The sequence below is a fragment of the Macrobrachium rosenbergii genome, chromosome 42 (assembly GCF_040412425.1).
Source record: "Macrobrachium rosenbergii isolate ZJJX-2024 chromosome 42, ASM4041242v1, whole genome shotgun sequence".
Taxonomy (NCBI): Eukaryota; Metazoa; Arthropoda; class Malacostraca; order Decapoda; family Palaemonidae; genus Macrobrachium; species Macrobrachium rosenbergii.
The window spans coordinates 10,483,804-10,500,889 of NC_089782.1; the positions used below are offsets into that span (position 1 = coordinate 10,483,804).

At 40.6% G+C, this 17,086-nt stretch overlaps 1 protein-coding gene across 5 annotated transcripts in view; it reads left to right on the forward strand.

The window, feature by feature from the left end:
- Cdep (Chondrocyte-derived ezrin-like domain containing protein) overlaps positions 1 to 16,263 on the forward strand; it is an 804,710-nt gene extending 788,447 nt beyond the window's left edge. For all 5 annotated transcript variants that reach the window (XM_067085457.1, XM_067085454.1, XM_067085456.1 and 2 more), the window contains one exon: positions 14,520 to 16,263. In XM_067085457.1, the coding sequence (XP_066941558.1) occupies positions 14,520 to 14,640 (121 nt within the window). In that variant the 3' untranslated portion in view covers positions 14,641 to 16,263. The remainder of the gene's footprint in view (positions 1 to 14,519) is intronic.
- The last annotated feature ends 823 nt before the right edge of the window (positions 16,264 to 17,086 follow it).

Consider the following 17,086-nt stretch of genomic DNA (forward strand, 5'->3'; position numbering starts at 1 on the left):
TAGATGTGCTTCTAAAACTTTCCATTTACCCTGATCCCAGTCTTTGCATTCGTCCCATTTAAGTTCAGATGAGCAAATTTGCCCTCTGCAATGGCAACACTGTGCAAGTCATACTTAGCAGAAGTAAGCCTAGTATTACAGCCTTTGCCGCAATACCTAATACTAGACACACTAGAATCTGACATAGTAAGTCACAATAAGTCCCAAGTCTTAACAATAAACTAGCTAAGTTAATATTATTATTATTAAAATAGTTTAACCAGACCGAGCTGATTAACAGCTCTCATAGGCTGGCCCGAAGGATTAAGATGAAATGGAGTCCAAGGTCTAAGCCATAGGCTAAGTACTGGGGCTAAATGATGAATGAATAATGAAACTTTAAAAATACGCAAAAAGGCATATGCTTCCACACTGGAACACATGCACACATTAAATACATTTACTCAAGTTTCCATCTGCACCATAAAAAATAAAATAGAGTAATGATAAAAAGGATTTTGACAAAGGAAAAATCTATTTCTGGAGAGGGGACCGTGTCACCCAGTGAAAAAGTCCATTCAGCACTTATTTCTAGGTAATTCCGTTGCTAGATACCAGAGAAAGCTAAATGAAACGCTGAGTTAGTTACTATTTCAGAGCGAGCTCCATTAGATGGAGTCGTGTATGGAAAAGGGTGAACTATATAAACACGGAACCTTATCCTATAGAGATCCCAAAGTCAAAAGTCCCACTGAGAGGTGTCGTTACAAACCCATGCACCACTCGCGGACAGTACACAAATCACCGCTAGCCGCATTCCATGAAAGCACCAACCCACTAGAATGATGTTTACTATGGGGAGACAACACATGACAGAGGTGGGTCACTGACAGACACGGTCCCCTCTCCAGAAATAGATTTTTCCTTTGTCAAAATCCTTTTTCTGGATAGGGTCCCGTGTCAGCCGGTGAAAAATTAACAGAGAAATAAATATCATTCTTATACTGTAAGAGATAACAAAATGTAAGGGGAACAGAAGACCAAAGGTCCACCAAACAATTTAATTGCTAGCAATAATAACAAGTAATGTACAAATGGAACTGGTGGGAGCTTAAAATTAACATGACAATGTAAAAATATACTTAAACAAAATAATTATACAAAATTGAAAACATTATAACCTAAATGTGTCAATTAGACAAATATACAGATAACACAGTCAGGGGATATGGTCAAGGCTCGCCTGACTGAAATGACTGTAAGGGGATAACTGAGGCAGTGGAGGAAGAATTGACTAGGAATCAGAAAGGGTTCTAGAGGGAGGGACAACGTTCCCTGCCGCGACTGTTGAGAATTTAAGAGCTTCTAAGGATTTCAAATAGTGACGTTTGAAAACTAAGGGTGACTTCCAACCAGTGTACTTGGTAAGATCCGTGAAATTCATGTAATGGAAGTAGTTAATGGAGGTGGCCACAGCTCTAATATCATGAACTCTTGGGACTGAGTCAGGATTAGCCTGTTTGATGAAGTAAAGGATTTGTTGTCTAATAGCAGGCATAGAGATATTACCCCCTCCTCTGATAAAGAGAGGCCCAGATGAGATGTGAGAGGACCTGTCTAAATAAGCCCTCAATGTATGAACTGGACATAGGGGGGACAGGTCTTGGATCTTCATTTTTGGGAAGGACAGGTCTTGAGGAGAATTTTCCAGGCGACCACCTATTTTATGGATCTTCATTTTTGGCTAGGAATTTAGGGTGAGGAATCAGCAAAACCTCCCCTGATGGAAGGAAGTCAACATGGTTGGTTTCCCTAGAGAGTGCAGACAGCTCTGAAATTCTAGCACCCGAAGCTAGGCTAACTAAGAACAACGTTTTCCTCAACAAGGAAAGGTAGGGACAAGACTGATTGTCGATATCTGAAGCTAATTTCAACACGTCATTCAAAAACCAGGAAACCGTATGTGGACGGATTACTGGTCTCAGACGTGCACAGGCCTTAGGGATGGAAGAAAAGTAAGGATCTGTGAGGTCAATTTTGAAACCGTACAAAAATACTTTCCGTAAAGCCGACTTGACTGTAGTAACAGTACTGGAGGCTAAACCCTTCTCAAACAGTGACCTAAAAAAGGAGATTGCCAAATTTATGGTCATTACTGTAGCATCAGATTCTTTCAAAAAGAGTGCTAGCTTCTTAACTGCTGAGTCGTACTGCCGAAGAGTAGAGACCCGCTTATCTGATTCCAAGAACATGGTATTAACAGGGTCAACATTAGCATCCCTCTGAGCCGCAAATTTCATAAGTCCACAAAGCCAGGGCATTTTGAATTCTTGAGGAAGCTGACACAGTCTGAGTTTGTACTACCTGTGTCAGTTTTAGACTGGGGATTTGGATGTGGCGGACACAGTCTGAGTTTGTACTACCTGTGTCAGTTTTAGACTGGGGATTTGGATGTGGCAGACACAGTCTGAGTTTGTACTACCTGTGTCAGTTTTAGACTGGGGATTTGGATGTGGCGAAGTTTCAGTTCCAGCAGAAGTGGAAACCAGTTGCTCTTTGGCCAGTAAGGAGCCACTAGAGCTACTTGACCCTTGAATGTCCTGAGTTTGTGAAGGACCTTTAACAACAAGTTTACTGGAGGGAACAGATAAATCCTCTTCCACCTGTTCCAATCCAAAGACATTGCGTCCGTGGAGAGAGCTTGAGGGTCCAGGTTGGGAGCCACATAATGAGGGAGTTTGTTGTTGAGCTTGGTTGCGAACAAATCTACCTCCAGGCCCGGAACTTGGTTGCAGATCCAATTGAACGAGTCCCTGTCTAGGGACCATTCTGACTCGAGGGGAGTCGTCCTCGATAGAGAATCCGCCACGACATTCCGGACCCCTGCAAGATGAGTGGCAGACAGATGCCACTTGTTCTTGCACGCCAAGGAGAAAAGTGCAATCATTACCTGGTTGATCCGGCTGGATTTTGAACCTCCCCTGTTTATGCAGTGGACTATTGTGGCGCTGTCCAGAACCAGCCTTATATGAATCTTCTTGGGAGGAAGGAGCTTCTTTAAGGTAAGGAAGACCGCCATGGCCTCCAGAACATTTATATGGAACTGGCGGAACATGGGGACCAAGTCCCCTGAATAATCATTCTTGGTGTTGAGAATATCCTCCCCACCTGCTTAGGAGGCGTCTGTGTGGATAACCAACGCCTGTATATGGGAGGAGGAAATTGAAGGGGGAACTGACTTGGACAGGCTCTTGACAGCTCTTGACCAAGGCCGAGTCTCTTCTTCAAGATGGGAGGAATCAGAGACACCTTGTCTCTGAGCCTGATATTTGCTCGACTCCGCCATACTCTGTTTATATCTTTCAGTTTTGTCCTCAGCAACAGATCTGTCACTGAAGCGAACTGAAGGGAGCCCAAGACTCTTTCTTGGGCCCGCCGAGAGGCTCGTTTGGACTTGAGAAACTGCCTGGTTGCTCTGGCTATCTCTTTCCTCTTGGAAGGTGGAAGAGAGAGCCTGTGAGAATTCAGATCCCACTGGATTCCTAGCCATTGAAAACAACTGCTCGGAACCAGGCAGGACTTCTCCTGTTTACACGGAAGCCCAGAGATTCCAGAAAGCTGACCACAACGGTTGTAACCCTCCGGCATTCCTCGACGCTGGATGCCCAGATGATCCAGTCGTCTCAGATACGCGGCCAGCGCTATCCCTTGAGACCGGAGTTGTTGCACGACCGTGTCTGTCAACTTGGTGAAAATCCTTGGGGCTACGTTGAGGCCGAAAGGCATCACCTTGAAAGAATATGCCTGCCTTCCGAGCCTGAACCCCAGAAAGGGGGAGAACCTTCTTGCAACTGGGACGTGATAATAGGCGTCGGAAAGATCTAAAGAGGTGGTTACGGCTCCACGGGGCAGTAGGGTCCGAACTTGGGAGACTGTAAGCATCCGAAACTTGTCGCAACGAATGTAGGAATTCAGACGGGACAAGTCCAGAATTACTCTCCGCTTGTCGGAACCCTTCTTGGCAACACTGAAGAGCCTGCCTTGGAACTTCAGTGTCCTCACTTTCCTTATGGCCTGTTTCTGTAAAAGATCTTCCACAAAGTCCTCAAGATCCTTGGTCGGTGTCTGATAAAACCTGACTGGTGGAGGGGGACCGTCGATCCAACTCCAACCTAGGCCCTTGGAAACTATACTCTGAGACCAGGGACAGAAGGTCCACCAGGCCCGAAAATGGTACAGCCTCCCGCCCACTGGATGTATGTCATCGGTCCTGTGATTGCTTCCTTCCTCTATGGGAGAGGAGCGGGGGCTCCTCTTCCCCTAACATATCCTCGGAGCCTGTTGCCTCTGGTTGACTGCCCAGAGCGAAATTTCCCCTGGCTTCCATATGAAGCATTGAAAGCCGGGGAGGAGACGTAGGAGGGGGCAGCAAGAGACTGATGTGCCGGGTGCACCAGAACATACTGAGGCGGAGGTTGGGAGGAAGAGGTTGATGGTTGATCGTGTAAGGGAACCTGGACAAAAGATTGAGCCGGGAGGCGTTTGAATTGCTTAAATTTCTTGCCGGACTTTGGGAAGGCCTGGCAAGATCTGACTGCTTCCGTTTATAGGGCAGACCCCAACGAGAACAGAGACTCTGATTGACCCTAGCCGCCTCCAGATAAGACTGCGTCAACTTCTTCTTGGGGAAAAGATTAGCTCCCAGATAGAACTCTTCAGAAGCTTATTTGGTTCATGCCGAACTGTGGCTGCGAAAAGATATGTTTCCGGCAGGCCCAGTCATAAAGTCAAACAGGTCTTGTTGAAAACTCGCCAAGAGAGATTTCGTCAAGACCTGGAACAAAGAATCTTCCCTATAAACACCAAAGAAGTTGCTTCTGCCAAAGTCAGGGAGTTCAAGCCTATCCCTTTCAGCTTCTGTTTTCAGGAGCGATTCCAGGATCTTAGGAGTTGCTCACTGAACAGGTCAGAAGCGCAGTCTGGGTCAAGACGAGACACCGTAAACGTATTTGGGGCTCCCTTCCAGAACTTCGGTGCCCCGGGAAAGACGAGAGATGTTGGGTCCGTCTCCCGGAGATGAGGAAGGGGTTTACCTTCTAAGCAAGCCTGACTAGTCAGAGAGGCCACTTTCAAAGTACAAGGAGGAGGAAGGAGAATATCACCTAAAGTGAACATAGTGAACACTCCCTTGGCTGGTGTGAGCCTAGTGTTCTCCGCTTGCCACTCCGTAAGTGTCCTCATCAAAGACGACTGGGCTTGGTCCCTAGGATAGATAACGGTCTCCTTAGGGACTTTATCAGACCTGTTCCAAACCTCCTCCCTCAGCCTGGCAAAACCTGTGAAGGGAGATGTCAGGTCCGAAGGATGGAATTCTAGTTCCTCCAGTCTCCTTGTGCCCAAACCCTCTATGGTAAGAGTACCTTCGTGCTCGGGAGCATAAAGGGCCAGACGCCAAGGATTCCCCAGGTCGAAGGGGGGGAGAGTGGAGGGGTCAGGAACAGAATGGGACTTAGAACGAGGTCCGCTATCGGCAAGTCCTTGGATCAATTCCTGCTGTGACTACCTTTTCCGAAAGGGATTGAAACGAATTGGAAAGACCAGAAAGCTTGCTGTCAACTCTTGCGTCGATTCTCTCAAGGAGAAGCTCAACGAAAGAGTCCGCATCGAAGGCAGGAGGAGGGGGAACCACTTGCCGCGACTGTGACCCTGCTTGCATCCCGGAGGGGGAGGCTGTACTCATTGACAGAACGGGGCTTGCCGCCCGTGCCGCCGCCGAAGGAACCTCAGATCGACCTGCTAGAGTTGTTAAAGTCATCTTCTTACAGACTTTACCTTAGGGACAGTAGATCCAGAACCATCCGTAAGGTATGAGGATTTAGTGAAACCTTTAAAGGAGGAAATGGTGGAAGAAGGAGAGCTAAACAGGGAAGAACATGCCTCACTTACCCCCTTACCTGCTTGATGCTCCGGGACAATGTTCGGAGATTCAAGGCCGAGGTCAAGATCCACCGTGTCTTCGGAAACACCTCCGCTCAAGGCTGAATTGTCTGGAGAGGACTGGGTCAACTCCCGAATCCGGGCAATCAACGGAGCAGCAACATCGTCGGTGACCGATGCTGTGATCCAGGCGCCGGGAAAAAGGACATTGCAAATGTCCTTCGAGAGTATGTAGGGATTGCCAGCTCCTACGTTGCGTCCGAAGCCGCTGACCCAGACTTTAAGGGCCTGGAGCGAAGCATCGCGAGACTTGTGGTCAGCCTGCCGGAAGAATAACATTATTGCGGTTTACCGAAGGGGGAAAATCGGTAATTCATATAAAATACAGTTTGGCTAAAAAGGAAAGATGCATGACAAACCTACTGAATCATCGATAGCTTGCTCGTAAAGAGCGTAGCAAACATCACATCCTTCAGGGTGCCAAACTATGAGATCCCCTACATGGACCGCACACCCGGAGTGGGATCTACAAACTTTGTGGCCGCTGGCCTGATGCAGGGCTGCGGAGCACCCCTGTTCTTGGCAGCGCACCACCTGTAAAAGTATGAGATTATGAGTACACCGTGTAAGGTGCCGGAGTAGTGTGTCGGAGTAACACGTTAGTATAATAAAACCGTGAAACCTGCCGGAATGATCCGGAAGGCAACCGGACTAAAATAAAATCTCATACATAAATTACTAAATAAAACATAATAAACACACTGGAACTAGCCGGAGTAACATGCCTTAAAAGTATGTGACGGATACAAAACATAATGGGAAGGTTAAAACTGTCCAAAGTAGGCGCATTCCCGGCAACCGAGAATGAAATTCTGAGACTAGCGATAACGGTTGACCGGTAAACACTAGAACCGCCGGAGCGGGAAGCAAGGAATGCGCCTCGAATAACAGTATAGCGGACAGTAGTTAGCTAAAGGAAGGAAACGTCAAAGGCCCGGACACGAAGACAGTCAGGTGGAAAACACTAACTGGCCACGAGAGTATATCCAAACCGGAGAGCCGCCTAATAAGAAGACACAACGGAGGAAAAAAGGCCTGACGCAAGGAAGGGAGGGATGAACAGACCAGGAGGAAGAACCGTAAAGAAGCGACCAGAGAGTGGGAACGCACAATCCGGGCGCTCCGGGCCCTCACGTCCACTCGCTGACTGAGATAGCTACCCAGCAAGCGCAAGAGAAGCAGGAGAGGGGGAGGAACAACCTCCATGGTCAGAAGGAGGGGGGGGGCAAAGAAGGCCAAAAGATGGTGGACGGGAGAGGGGGAAGCACCCCCGGCCACCAGCAGCCCCTGGAGGGGTATAGCCTGGTAAAGTCAGAGACCGTACCATGGGCAGGCCAAACAATGCAGAGGAAGGGGACATAAGCTATAGGCTAAAAGGATAGAAATGCTCCCAAGCCTTGATAAGTTAACTAAATTGAAAACGAATCAAGGGGAGAGGGAGCATTCGGGAGGGGGGAGGGGTAAGGGTGTGTTGACATAACCAGGAGCTGGAAACTAACCTTAAAGGAATGACAGAACTAGGGTAGGCTACGTGACATCCCTCGCTATCCCAGCTTAACCAAGAGGCTTATTAGCCTACGCGAAAAGCCGAAACAGGGAGAGGGAAGCTACGCGACATCCCTCGCTATTCCAGCTTAAACAAGAGGCTTATTAGCCTACGCGAAAAGCCAAAATAGGGGGAGGGAAAACTTAAGATGAAAAGACCCCAGCCAAAACTTAAGGAGAGCGCCATACTGGAAAAAACGCACACAAAACACAATGATGGTCATGCGAACGAATACGAATGATCGACCACCCCCCCTTTTTCATAGAAAAAAGGGGGGGCTATAGCCTAACGCCCCTGAAAAAGTAGGATGGGGGAAAACTAAAGCTAACAACCAACCCATGATAAATGGATAAATAACTAATAAAGAACGTATATAAGAGGAGGACCAGACCCAACCCCATGTGGACGTGAAGGGAAATGGCCGCCCTCTGACAAAAGAAATATCCATAATAATCAACATATATCAAATGCATCCGAACACAAGGGTAAAAATTAAACAAATAATCTTAACAGTACCAATGAAAATAAAATTCCCAGAAGCTAAGAGAAGTGAAGGGCAAAAATAAGGCATGTTATGGAATTGATAAGAGGTGAATAGGCTCGAGGGGGTAGCCCGAAGCCTAAACGACAGTCCTCACTCCCGAAGCAAAGGGACACAGAATAAAGTTAATCAATCAAAATCACTAATTAGGCGTCACGAATAGGAAATACATCCTAAACATGAAGAGGAACAGTGAAAAAGATCGAAAAACAAGGCGACCCAAGACCGCGAACCTCCCATGGAGGTCACGTGAGGCCGCGAGAGGTGATCGAGACGGGCGTTATAAATCCCCTTAATTACTAGACTAAAGGGAAATACGGAGCCTCAATCGCCTCAAATAAAAACCAAACACTGGTACTCAACTTTGATGAAGAAAGACCTTGCGAGGATGCCATAATGATGAAAATAAGCACAAAATAAAGAGCACAACGAAAACAAGTGTGACCACAGGTGCTTGCTGAAATGGAATGCGGCTAGCGGTGATTTGTGTACTATCCGCGAGTGGTGCATGGGTTTGTAACGGCACCTCTCAGTGGGACTTTTGACTTTGGGATCTCTATAGGATAAGGTTCCGTGTTTATATATTTCACCCTTTTCCATACACAACTCCATCTAATGGAGCTCGCTCTGGGGTAGTAACTCCAGTGTTTCATTTAGCTTTCTCTGGTATCTAGCAACGGAATTACCTAGAAATAAGTGCTGAATGGACTTTTTCACCGGCTGACACGGGACCCGATCCAGAAAAATCAGTATAACTTAATTGTTAAAATTCGGATTTTTTTATATATAGCCTACATTAGTTGTCCAGTGGGCTTTTGTATTTTCAGAAATTACTTTCTATACTTTACCAATTAATTTACACTTCCTCATGAATATTAAAATTGGGTCAGTAGAAAATGTTGCAGACTGATAAAATTTTGCCAGTCGATTTATTTCCTGAAGTTGGTTATATTGTGGACATTTGCATAACACATATTCAACTGTTATCACTTTGCACTCTGAGCATTTGGGAGCTGGTTCATGTGGGCTGCTCATTAAGTGTCCATGTGTCAGGCGAGTATGACCTATTTGTAGACGTGTTAGAATTACTTGTGCATGTCTCTCTCTTTGGTATGATGAACTCCATCTTTTAACTCCAGGTGTTATTTGCTTCAATTTATTATTTTCAGGTTCTTCATTCCATTTATTTTGTCATTTGTTTATAATCTACTTTTACATGTGTTATATAGCGTTAACTGGGATATTTACATTAGATAATGTTATGTGGGGTGCTTCTTTAGCTACTTTATCAGCCTCTTCATTTCCTTTGACCCATAAATGGGAAGGGATCCAACATATTTCTATATTTTTCCCATTATTATATAATTTATATAGAGTAATAACTTTATTTGTTGTACAGTGTTATTTTTTGGCTTCGATGGCGCTTCTACAGTCACTAAAAATGACAAAATTATTACACGAGGTTTCTTTATTTTTAATGGCTGATGCTGTTGCGCATAACTCAGCTGTAAATACCGAGATTATCAGGTAGAGAGAATTGATAAATTTTGTCTTGGGATACTGCAGCATATCCCACTCCATACTTTGATTTAGATCCGTCTTTTATACTGCGCAATGTGGACCTTTTCGGCTTATATGCTCTATTGTATGTTGTCTATGGTGTTCTGAGGTATATGAGTAAGTTTTTGATAAATATTTTAAGTGTGTGCAAATTCTTATTTTATTCATAATCCACGGAGGAGGTAATTTTACTATTGAAGGCAATTGCACATTTATATTCAACAACTCAAACAGTCTTCTAGCTGTAAGAGAGAAAGGTGACGAGTGATTGTTTATAAATATATCTCCTAATTCAAATAATTTTTTGGGTGGAGAATCACTTTTCTGAATTCTCAAGGCACTCTTCATTATTACATTCTCAAGGCACTCTTCATTATTACAAACTCTATGAAGAGACAGTGGTAGTTCACCACATTCAACTTGCAAAGATGAGGTTGGTGATGATCTAAAGGCTCCTGAACATATTCTAAGGTCTTCATTATGAACTGGATCTAACGTTTTCAGCGTTGCGTCTGATGATTCCATAGTCAATGATAGACAACACTATTATTTTATACAGTAAAGTAAGGGTATGTCTATCAGGTCCCCAAGTAGTGTCTGATAGTTTTTTAATTAGATTTAATGCTCTTTTACATTCAGATTTCACGTATGTTATGTGGGCTTTCCAGTTCAAGTGAGTATCAACTACTAATCCCAAAAATTTTACTATGGTTTCTGATTTTTAAATTATTTCTTCGCCTTTTTTCCTTTTTTATTTTTATAAAACATTATTGCTCGCGTCTTTTGTATGGATAATTTAAAGCCTACAGATGAGGTCCATTCATCTGTTTTTACTATGCTTTTATTAATGATTCGTTCTGCAGGTTTTAAGCGAGATGCTGATTATTATATGGCAAAGTCTCGAGTCTTTTGTATGGATAATTTAAAGCCTACAGATGAGGCCCATTCATCTGTTTTTACTATGCTTTTATTAATGATTCGTTCTGCAAGATGTTTTATATGGCAAAGTCATCCATATACAAGTTACTTTTAATTCCAATAGGTAGATTATTACTGATGTCATTTATTGCGAAAGTAAACAGTGTGCCACTAAGGACGCTTCCTTGTGGAATACCATTTTCAAGTGGAAATGTACTTGACAATACATCATCAATTCTCACTTGAAAAGTGTGTTTTGTCAAAAAGTTTTGGATAAACCTGGGTAAACTTCCACGAATGCTGTTTTTACATAATGTTTTTAATATTGCATATCTCCATGTAGTATCATATACCTTTTCAATGTCAAAAAAGACAGCTATAGTAATTTGTTTTTGTTCAGATCCTCTTTGTATGTGGTCTTGTTTTTGTTCAGATCCTCTTTGTATGTGGTCTTGTTTTTGTTCAGATCCTCTTTGTATGTGGTCTTCTAAGTTAGATAGAGAATCCAATGTAGATCTGTTACATTGTGACCTGAATTGAGTGGGAGTCAAAATTTTATTTTCTCAATTGTGCCATGTTAGTCGAGCATTTACCATTTTCTCTAGTAATTTGCATAAACAACTTCTTAAAGAAATTGGTCTGTAATTGTTTAAACTACTGGGATCCTTTCAAGGTTTGGGGATAGGAATAATTATAGCTTTACGCCATTCATCAGGAAATAAATTTCGAAGCCATAAGTGAATTATAAAACTAATAAGTATGACTTTGCCAAAGGTGCAAAGTGGCAGATCATTTTCAAAACAAATATTGTTGCCTCCAGGGACAGATTTATTGCTGTTCAAAAGAGCAAATTCTAACTCTTCCATATTAAATTTTCTATTATAATATATATATATCTTCTGTGGTTTCAAAATTTTTTATTAATTCTATACTATTCTTTGTGCAGAAGTGTTCATCTAAATTTCTATCACTCCTTACTTTTGCTAAGTTTTCTCCTATTACATTACTTTTTTCTTTTGGATCAAGTATTCTTTTCCCATCTTTTAGTATGGCATGTCTAGGTGATTTAACATGGGTACCATTTATTTTCCTGAATTTTTCCCATATTTTTTGTATGGGAGTATTATTAGAGATCTGATACATATTTCCTCCATGAAATGATTCTTCCTTGAATTACTAATTTTTTAAATTTTGCAGATATTTTGTCATACAGGCAGTCCCTGGTTATTGGCAGCCTTGGTTACTGGCGATCCAGTTTTATGGCGCTTGTCTAGCGACGACGATAACCAGATTTTCGTCGCTGATAACCGGTTATCGGCGCTGATCGCCTCTTATCGGCGGCGATGATCACCAGTTATCCTTTGTACCTGTTTCTTGATTCTTTACCATTTTAGTTTTTTTTCTGTAAAGCATTAATTTCTTGAGATTTATTTAGCTGCATTTTATTACTTCTATCTGTATGTTTTTGATTCATTTTTGGTTTTTGTTATTGAAGAATATGTATGTTTCTTAGCAGGATCTTGAATTCTTCTCAATTTTAATTCTAATTTAGCCTCTTTTATAGACATCCCTGTTCTTTCTTGTAACATGTATATGTAGTACATACATTCTTTGGATCTTGCATGATGATTCTGCCCACAGTTTACGCACTTTGGTTCATTGCACTTCCATGTGTGGTATGTTCAGGAGATCCACAATAAGCGCATACCAGCTCATTTCTACAATTTTTCTTTGTGTGGCCCAAAATTTTTAGTTTCTGTGGTAGATCTTCACCCTCAAATTTTATTGCTATTTTTAGTATTTGTATTTTTGCTTTTTTTTTTTACTTGATACAACATATACCTCACAATCCTGGACCTTAGGGTATCTCTTTTTGAGAGTAATAGCATTTTCTTTTCAACTGGTTTGTTGTTATTTTCAGTTAGTACAATGGTACCCTGAACGCTGTTCATAGTGTCGTGTTTTTCCACTTTCATGTTAATGTTCTCTATTTTTCAAAGACAATTAGTCTTTGGACTGACTTTTTGTTGTGGCTTCTATTAGCTAAGTCTTCTCCTTTTTTTGTCTGAATGACATTTCTGCCATTGGATGCCTATTTAATAAATAATTTTCTAATTTTCAAGCTGAAATATTTTGGTCAGCTTACATGGTTAGAAACCTTGACCAACTTCCGACTCCCAAAGAGGGAGTTGAAGTTAGTCAAGGTTGGGTCAAGTCGATATTTAGTCTTTTTGGGTGTTTTATATGGTATTAAAGCTTTTTAATACCACCCTGATTTTGATCAATTTGATTATTCAAAGAATTGTCCATTTCCATGCCAGCTTTGCTCTATACTGGAGCAGCAGTCGTCAACTGTGCCGGTACGGTACCATCAAAGGGCCAAGGGTTACTTGAATCCATACAACTACTATTCATAAATATTAAAAGTATAAGAAAAAAAATTAATTGAAAAAATAATAAACCTGAAAGCCTTAAAAAGACATCACCAGCCTTTCATGGAGTTTAATCTTCCACCAATGGCACAAGTGAAAACCGACTCCCAAATGTCTGCATCCCTACCCTACCCCACATGGGATGGCACAACATGATCAGAGTGGCCCAAGTGTAAGCCAAACCTGCTTGCTGGGACTGAGAGTATTACAAGAATACAATCATCCCCACCCTAATCATGTTATGGGCAAACCAGATAGAATGCCAAGAGTCCTATCCCCAGAACCAGACCCCCCTGGAATCCATGGTCCAGCCCTAAAGAATAGTTCCGCCTTTGAGGTATCAATGTGGTAACTCTCAAGTCTGAACATTATCAGGCAGTTGATGTCCTACCACAGTTCCCACTATTTAGCTTCAGATATAAACCCATTCCAAGCTATGATATCTTTTCCTATTTAACAGGTCCAATAAATTTTAGCAAAAGTGGAAAATTCCACAAAAATTAATCCAAAGAAATATATAAAGGGATATGGGACTTTCAGACTCGACCCGGGAACTAATTCCTGGGGTTCAAGAGCCCCCTCACCACGTCAGGGTGGTCCCACATCGACGGGGAGCTAAGCTAATAAATAGCATGGTGCTAACGCAAATGAATACTACACCAAAGGTGAAAGATACCACCATCTGGCAAAATTCAAATCAGAGCTGGTCAACCAACCGTTGTACAGTTGTTGACCGGCAGAAACGAATTGGGCTCTTCAGCATTGTTGTAACTATTCTTCCCCGGTAGTGGGCGGGGTCTAGTCACCTACACTAAGACAATAGCTTGTTACCATGAATTTCAAATTTAGAACTGCCGTGGTTAAGTGAAACTAATAGCTATGTAGTTACTTGGTAAGTTACTTATATAAAATTGTCATATTTACAGGTTAATAATACATTACAGTACTGTACACTGATAACCAGCAATTCAAATGATTTATACTTAATATACATGTATACAATTACTGTTTACATTTAAGTTATTTAATTCACTGTAATGGAATATCAGTCTCAGTTCATTGGTGCTCACTGACCAAAAAATTAACCACAAACTACCAATGGTAGTTTGGGGTTGGGGTTAATTTTTTACTACCAAAATCAACTAAAACCATTAAAGTCAGACTGAGATTTGGGGACAGTCTTACCTAAAAGTTGCCTTGTCCACTGAGTTATACGGTATATGAATAGAGACATGTACACCAGTTATTTTAGGCTAGTCAGACCTGCAATGTTCATATGTATAATTATGATGTACTTGGATGGAGTAATGTAGAACTGTTATATATACTACTACATCAGAGTTCAAAAGTTAAGCATTTAACTTTGGCTGAAAGCTTGTTTTTCTCTGAAACAAGCACCTGTTATGGAAAACAGCTTAATGCCAAAATTTTATAAAATATTTTTTTTTCCAATTATAGTAATAACAAGGTAATACACATTTAATACAGTAAGGTACTATTTTCCATTTCAGTATTTACCCCCATTCACTCTGCTTATCTTTTCCAGAGCGGAATCAGAATTTACTTTTTCACGATGGATGGAAGTCATATCTACAGCAACTCAGAACTCTGCACGCTCACGTGCATTTAATCGTAAGGAAAGTGAAAATGAGAGCATACGATTGTGAATGAAAAACGTAGGTTGATGGTCTCAGTATTAGGTTTACTAACTTCCCATTATAATCAGAATGACAATTCATATGGTTAAATTTTAATGTACTCAAAAGTACAATTAAAACATCAAGCACAAGGATTAGATTGCCAAACAAGGTTTATTTTGAAACATGCATTGTGGAACAATGGATATCATTCCTGGAGTTTGTATTGATTTAGCTTTATATTTTCAAGTTATGACAATATACGATGTTATTATCCATCCACTAATCAGCCAGTACTGTTTTTAAAATGGGAATTTTAATGTTTATGTACTATTTTTACAAAGCCTATTTTATATTAATAGTGTAAATATTGTACTTTCAAAATTGTAATATAGGTGAAGGCTTGCTCTGCCATAAAAATTACCCTTTTTATTATAGTTTAAATATATCAACTACGACAACCTATCAACTTTCAATACAAATATATAACAAGGATAACATTCTTTGATATCTAAATTTTGTACAACTCATCATATCAAATACTTCTAGTAACTTTATAGAGTACTGTACTTTTGAAACTAAATTGACAATTTTAAGTTAACTAGTTTTGATAAAATTTCTCTGAACAATTTTATATGAATACAACACTATGTAGTTTAGCATATAGAAATTTGATGATGCAAAGGACCAAAGCAATATACAGTAATTTATTCATTATAGATTTAACAGGTAATGCATGTAACTTATTGTAACATGCATTATTAAGATGTTAAATGCTGACAACAGATGTGTGCTAATGTAGGTTTATAAATAAAAGGTGCAAATAAAATTATGCTGCCATCTATTCTGAAATATTAAAGATTACGGATTATTATAAACTTTAAAAAAGTAGGTTGTGTAATATTAAGTTATTGCTCATCAGAGGTAAAAGCTTAACAGATTTATTCTAATCCTGAAATGTTTATTGTATCTAGATTGGATTAGCGATAGGTTATGTACTGTAATTTGTTTACATAGATATATTGTTATTAAAGTTGTGATTGCTATTTTACGTAGATTCGTACTAATGAATTACCTGTTTGTAGTACCTAACAAATTCAAGAAATACACTATTAGGGCTGCTAGTCTGTATTAGTCACCTATTGTGGTCATGTGCTGCAATTAGGAAACTTCACTTTAATTACAAAGCAGAGTAAGACTGATGAATCTCCTGCTGAGAAATTTCTTGGCTGTCATAATGTACATATCAAATTTGTTTTGACGTGGGCACCAATAATTCAGTGTAGGTATACAGTATAAATATGTGATATTAGTGACAATGATTGTGTAGGAACACTTGTACATAGACAATTCATTCAACTTCAGTTTAAATTGATTTAAGGACATTTTTATACAGTGTTCTTACATGGTTTGCTAAAAACATGTGAATTAATCTGCAAAACCAACCATTTGTATGTTTTGTAAATTGGTTTTTAACAGTGTCCTAAATTTTAGTTTATACTTCAGTTGTCACACTTCCGTTCGTGCATGTTGTGCTCAAAGTATCCTAACAATGTACTGCCCTGTTATTAGAATTTCTTTACTAAATTGCCTTGCCCCTGCCTTACCATTTAGATCTGTATTATTGCAATAATAAAATGATTCTTTTAAGAAGTATTTGGTTTTCCTACTCATTTTAATAAGTAGTTACAATAAAATTAGTAAACACTTGTTAACTGAAAAAAAAAATTTTTTCTACATTAATAGTACCTAATCTGGACCTCCAAAATCCAAATCAACATAGAAGTTAAGTAGTCTTCAATAATAGTAAATTTCTATCATGCAAACCCATAACCACAAGTATACCTGTGCTGCAGTCCCATGATATTCCAAGGATCACCAGTTTTTGTTGTTGTAAGTAAGGGACACAAAGGTAGCCTCAAAATGATAAGGCAAACATCAAATCTTTATCCTCATTTGGGTACTAGAGTTAAAGTTGAGAAGTCTACTATCCTATTTTACTCTTCTAATTCTATGTAGTATGCAAATTATATCTAAGATTATTCAGATACCTCAATTAATGGATCAGGTTCTATGTGCATATGAAATAAAAGGTAAATTTAAAGATGGACAGCAGAAATGAGAGAAAAGTAACTGGACAAGATGGAAAGTAAAACTTAAAAAGGAAATGAAATTGGTTACTAAACTATTTTAGTAATGCCTATAGCGAGCTCGGCACCGGAGTGAGTTGTGTCCTTGGCAATGAAGTAGCTTGGGCTCAAGGCACTTGAGTGGCTCAGGTAATCAGCACCATAGTGGGTAAAGTCTCGAGAGGGACTGTTAGAACACCAGCTGTCACTGCTTCTGTTTTCTGGTTGCATCTACCAAACAAACAGTGTTTAGTACTGTGAGTATGAGACTACGTGCTCTCTTCTGGAAGTCAGAATCAGACAAGCTAATATGTCCCTTTGAAAATGAGACAAAATGGCTCTCAAAT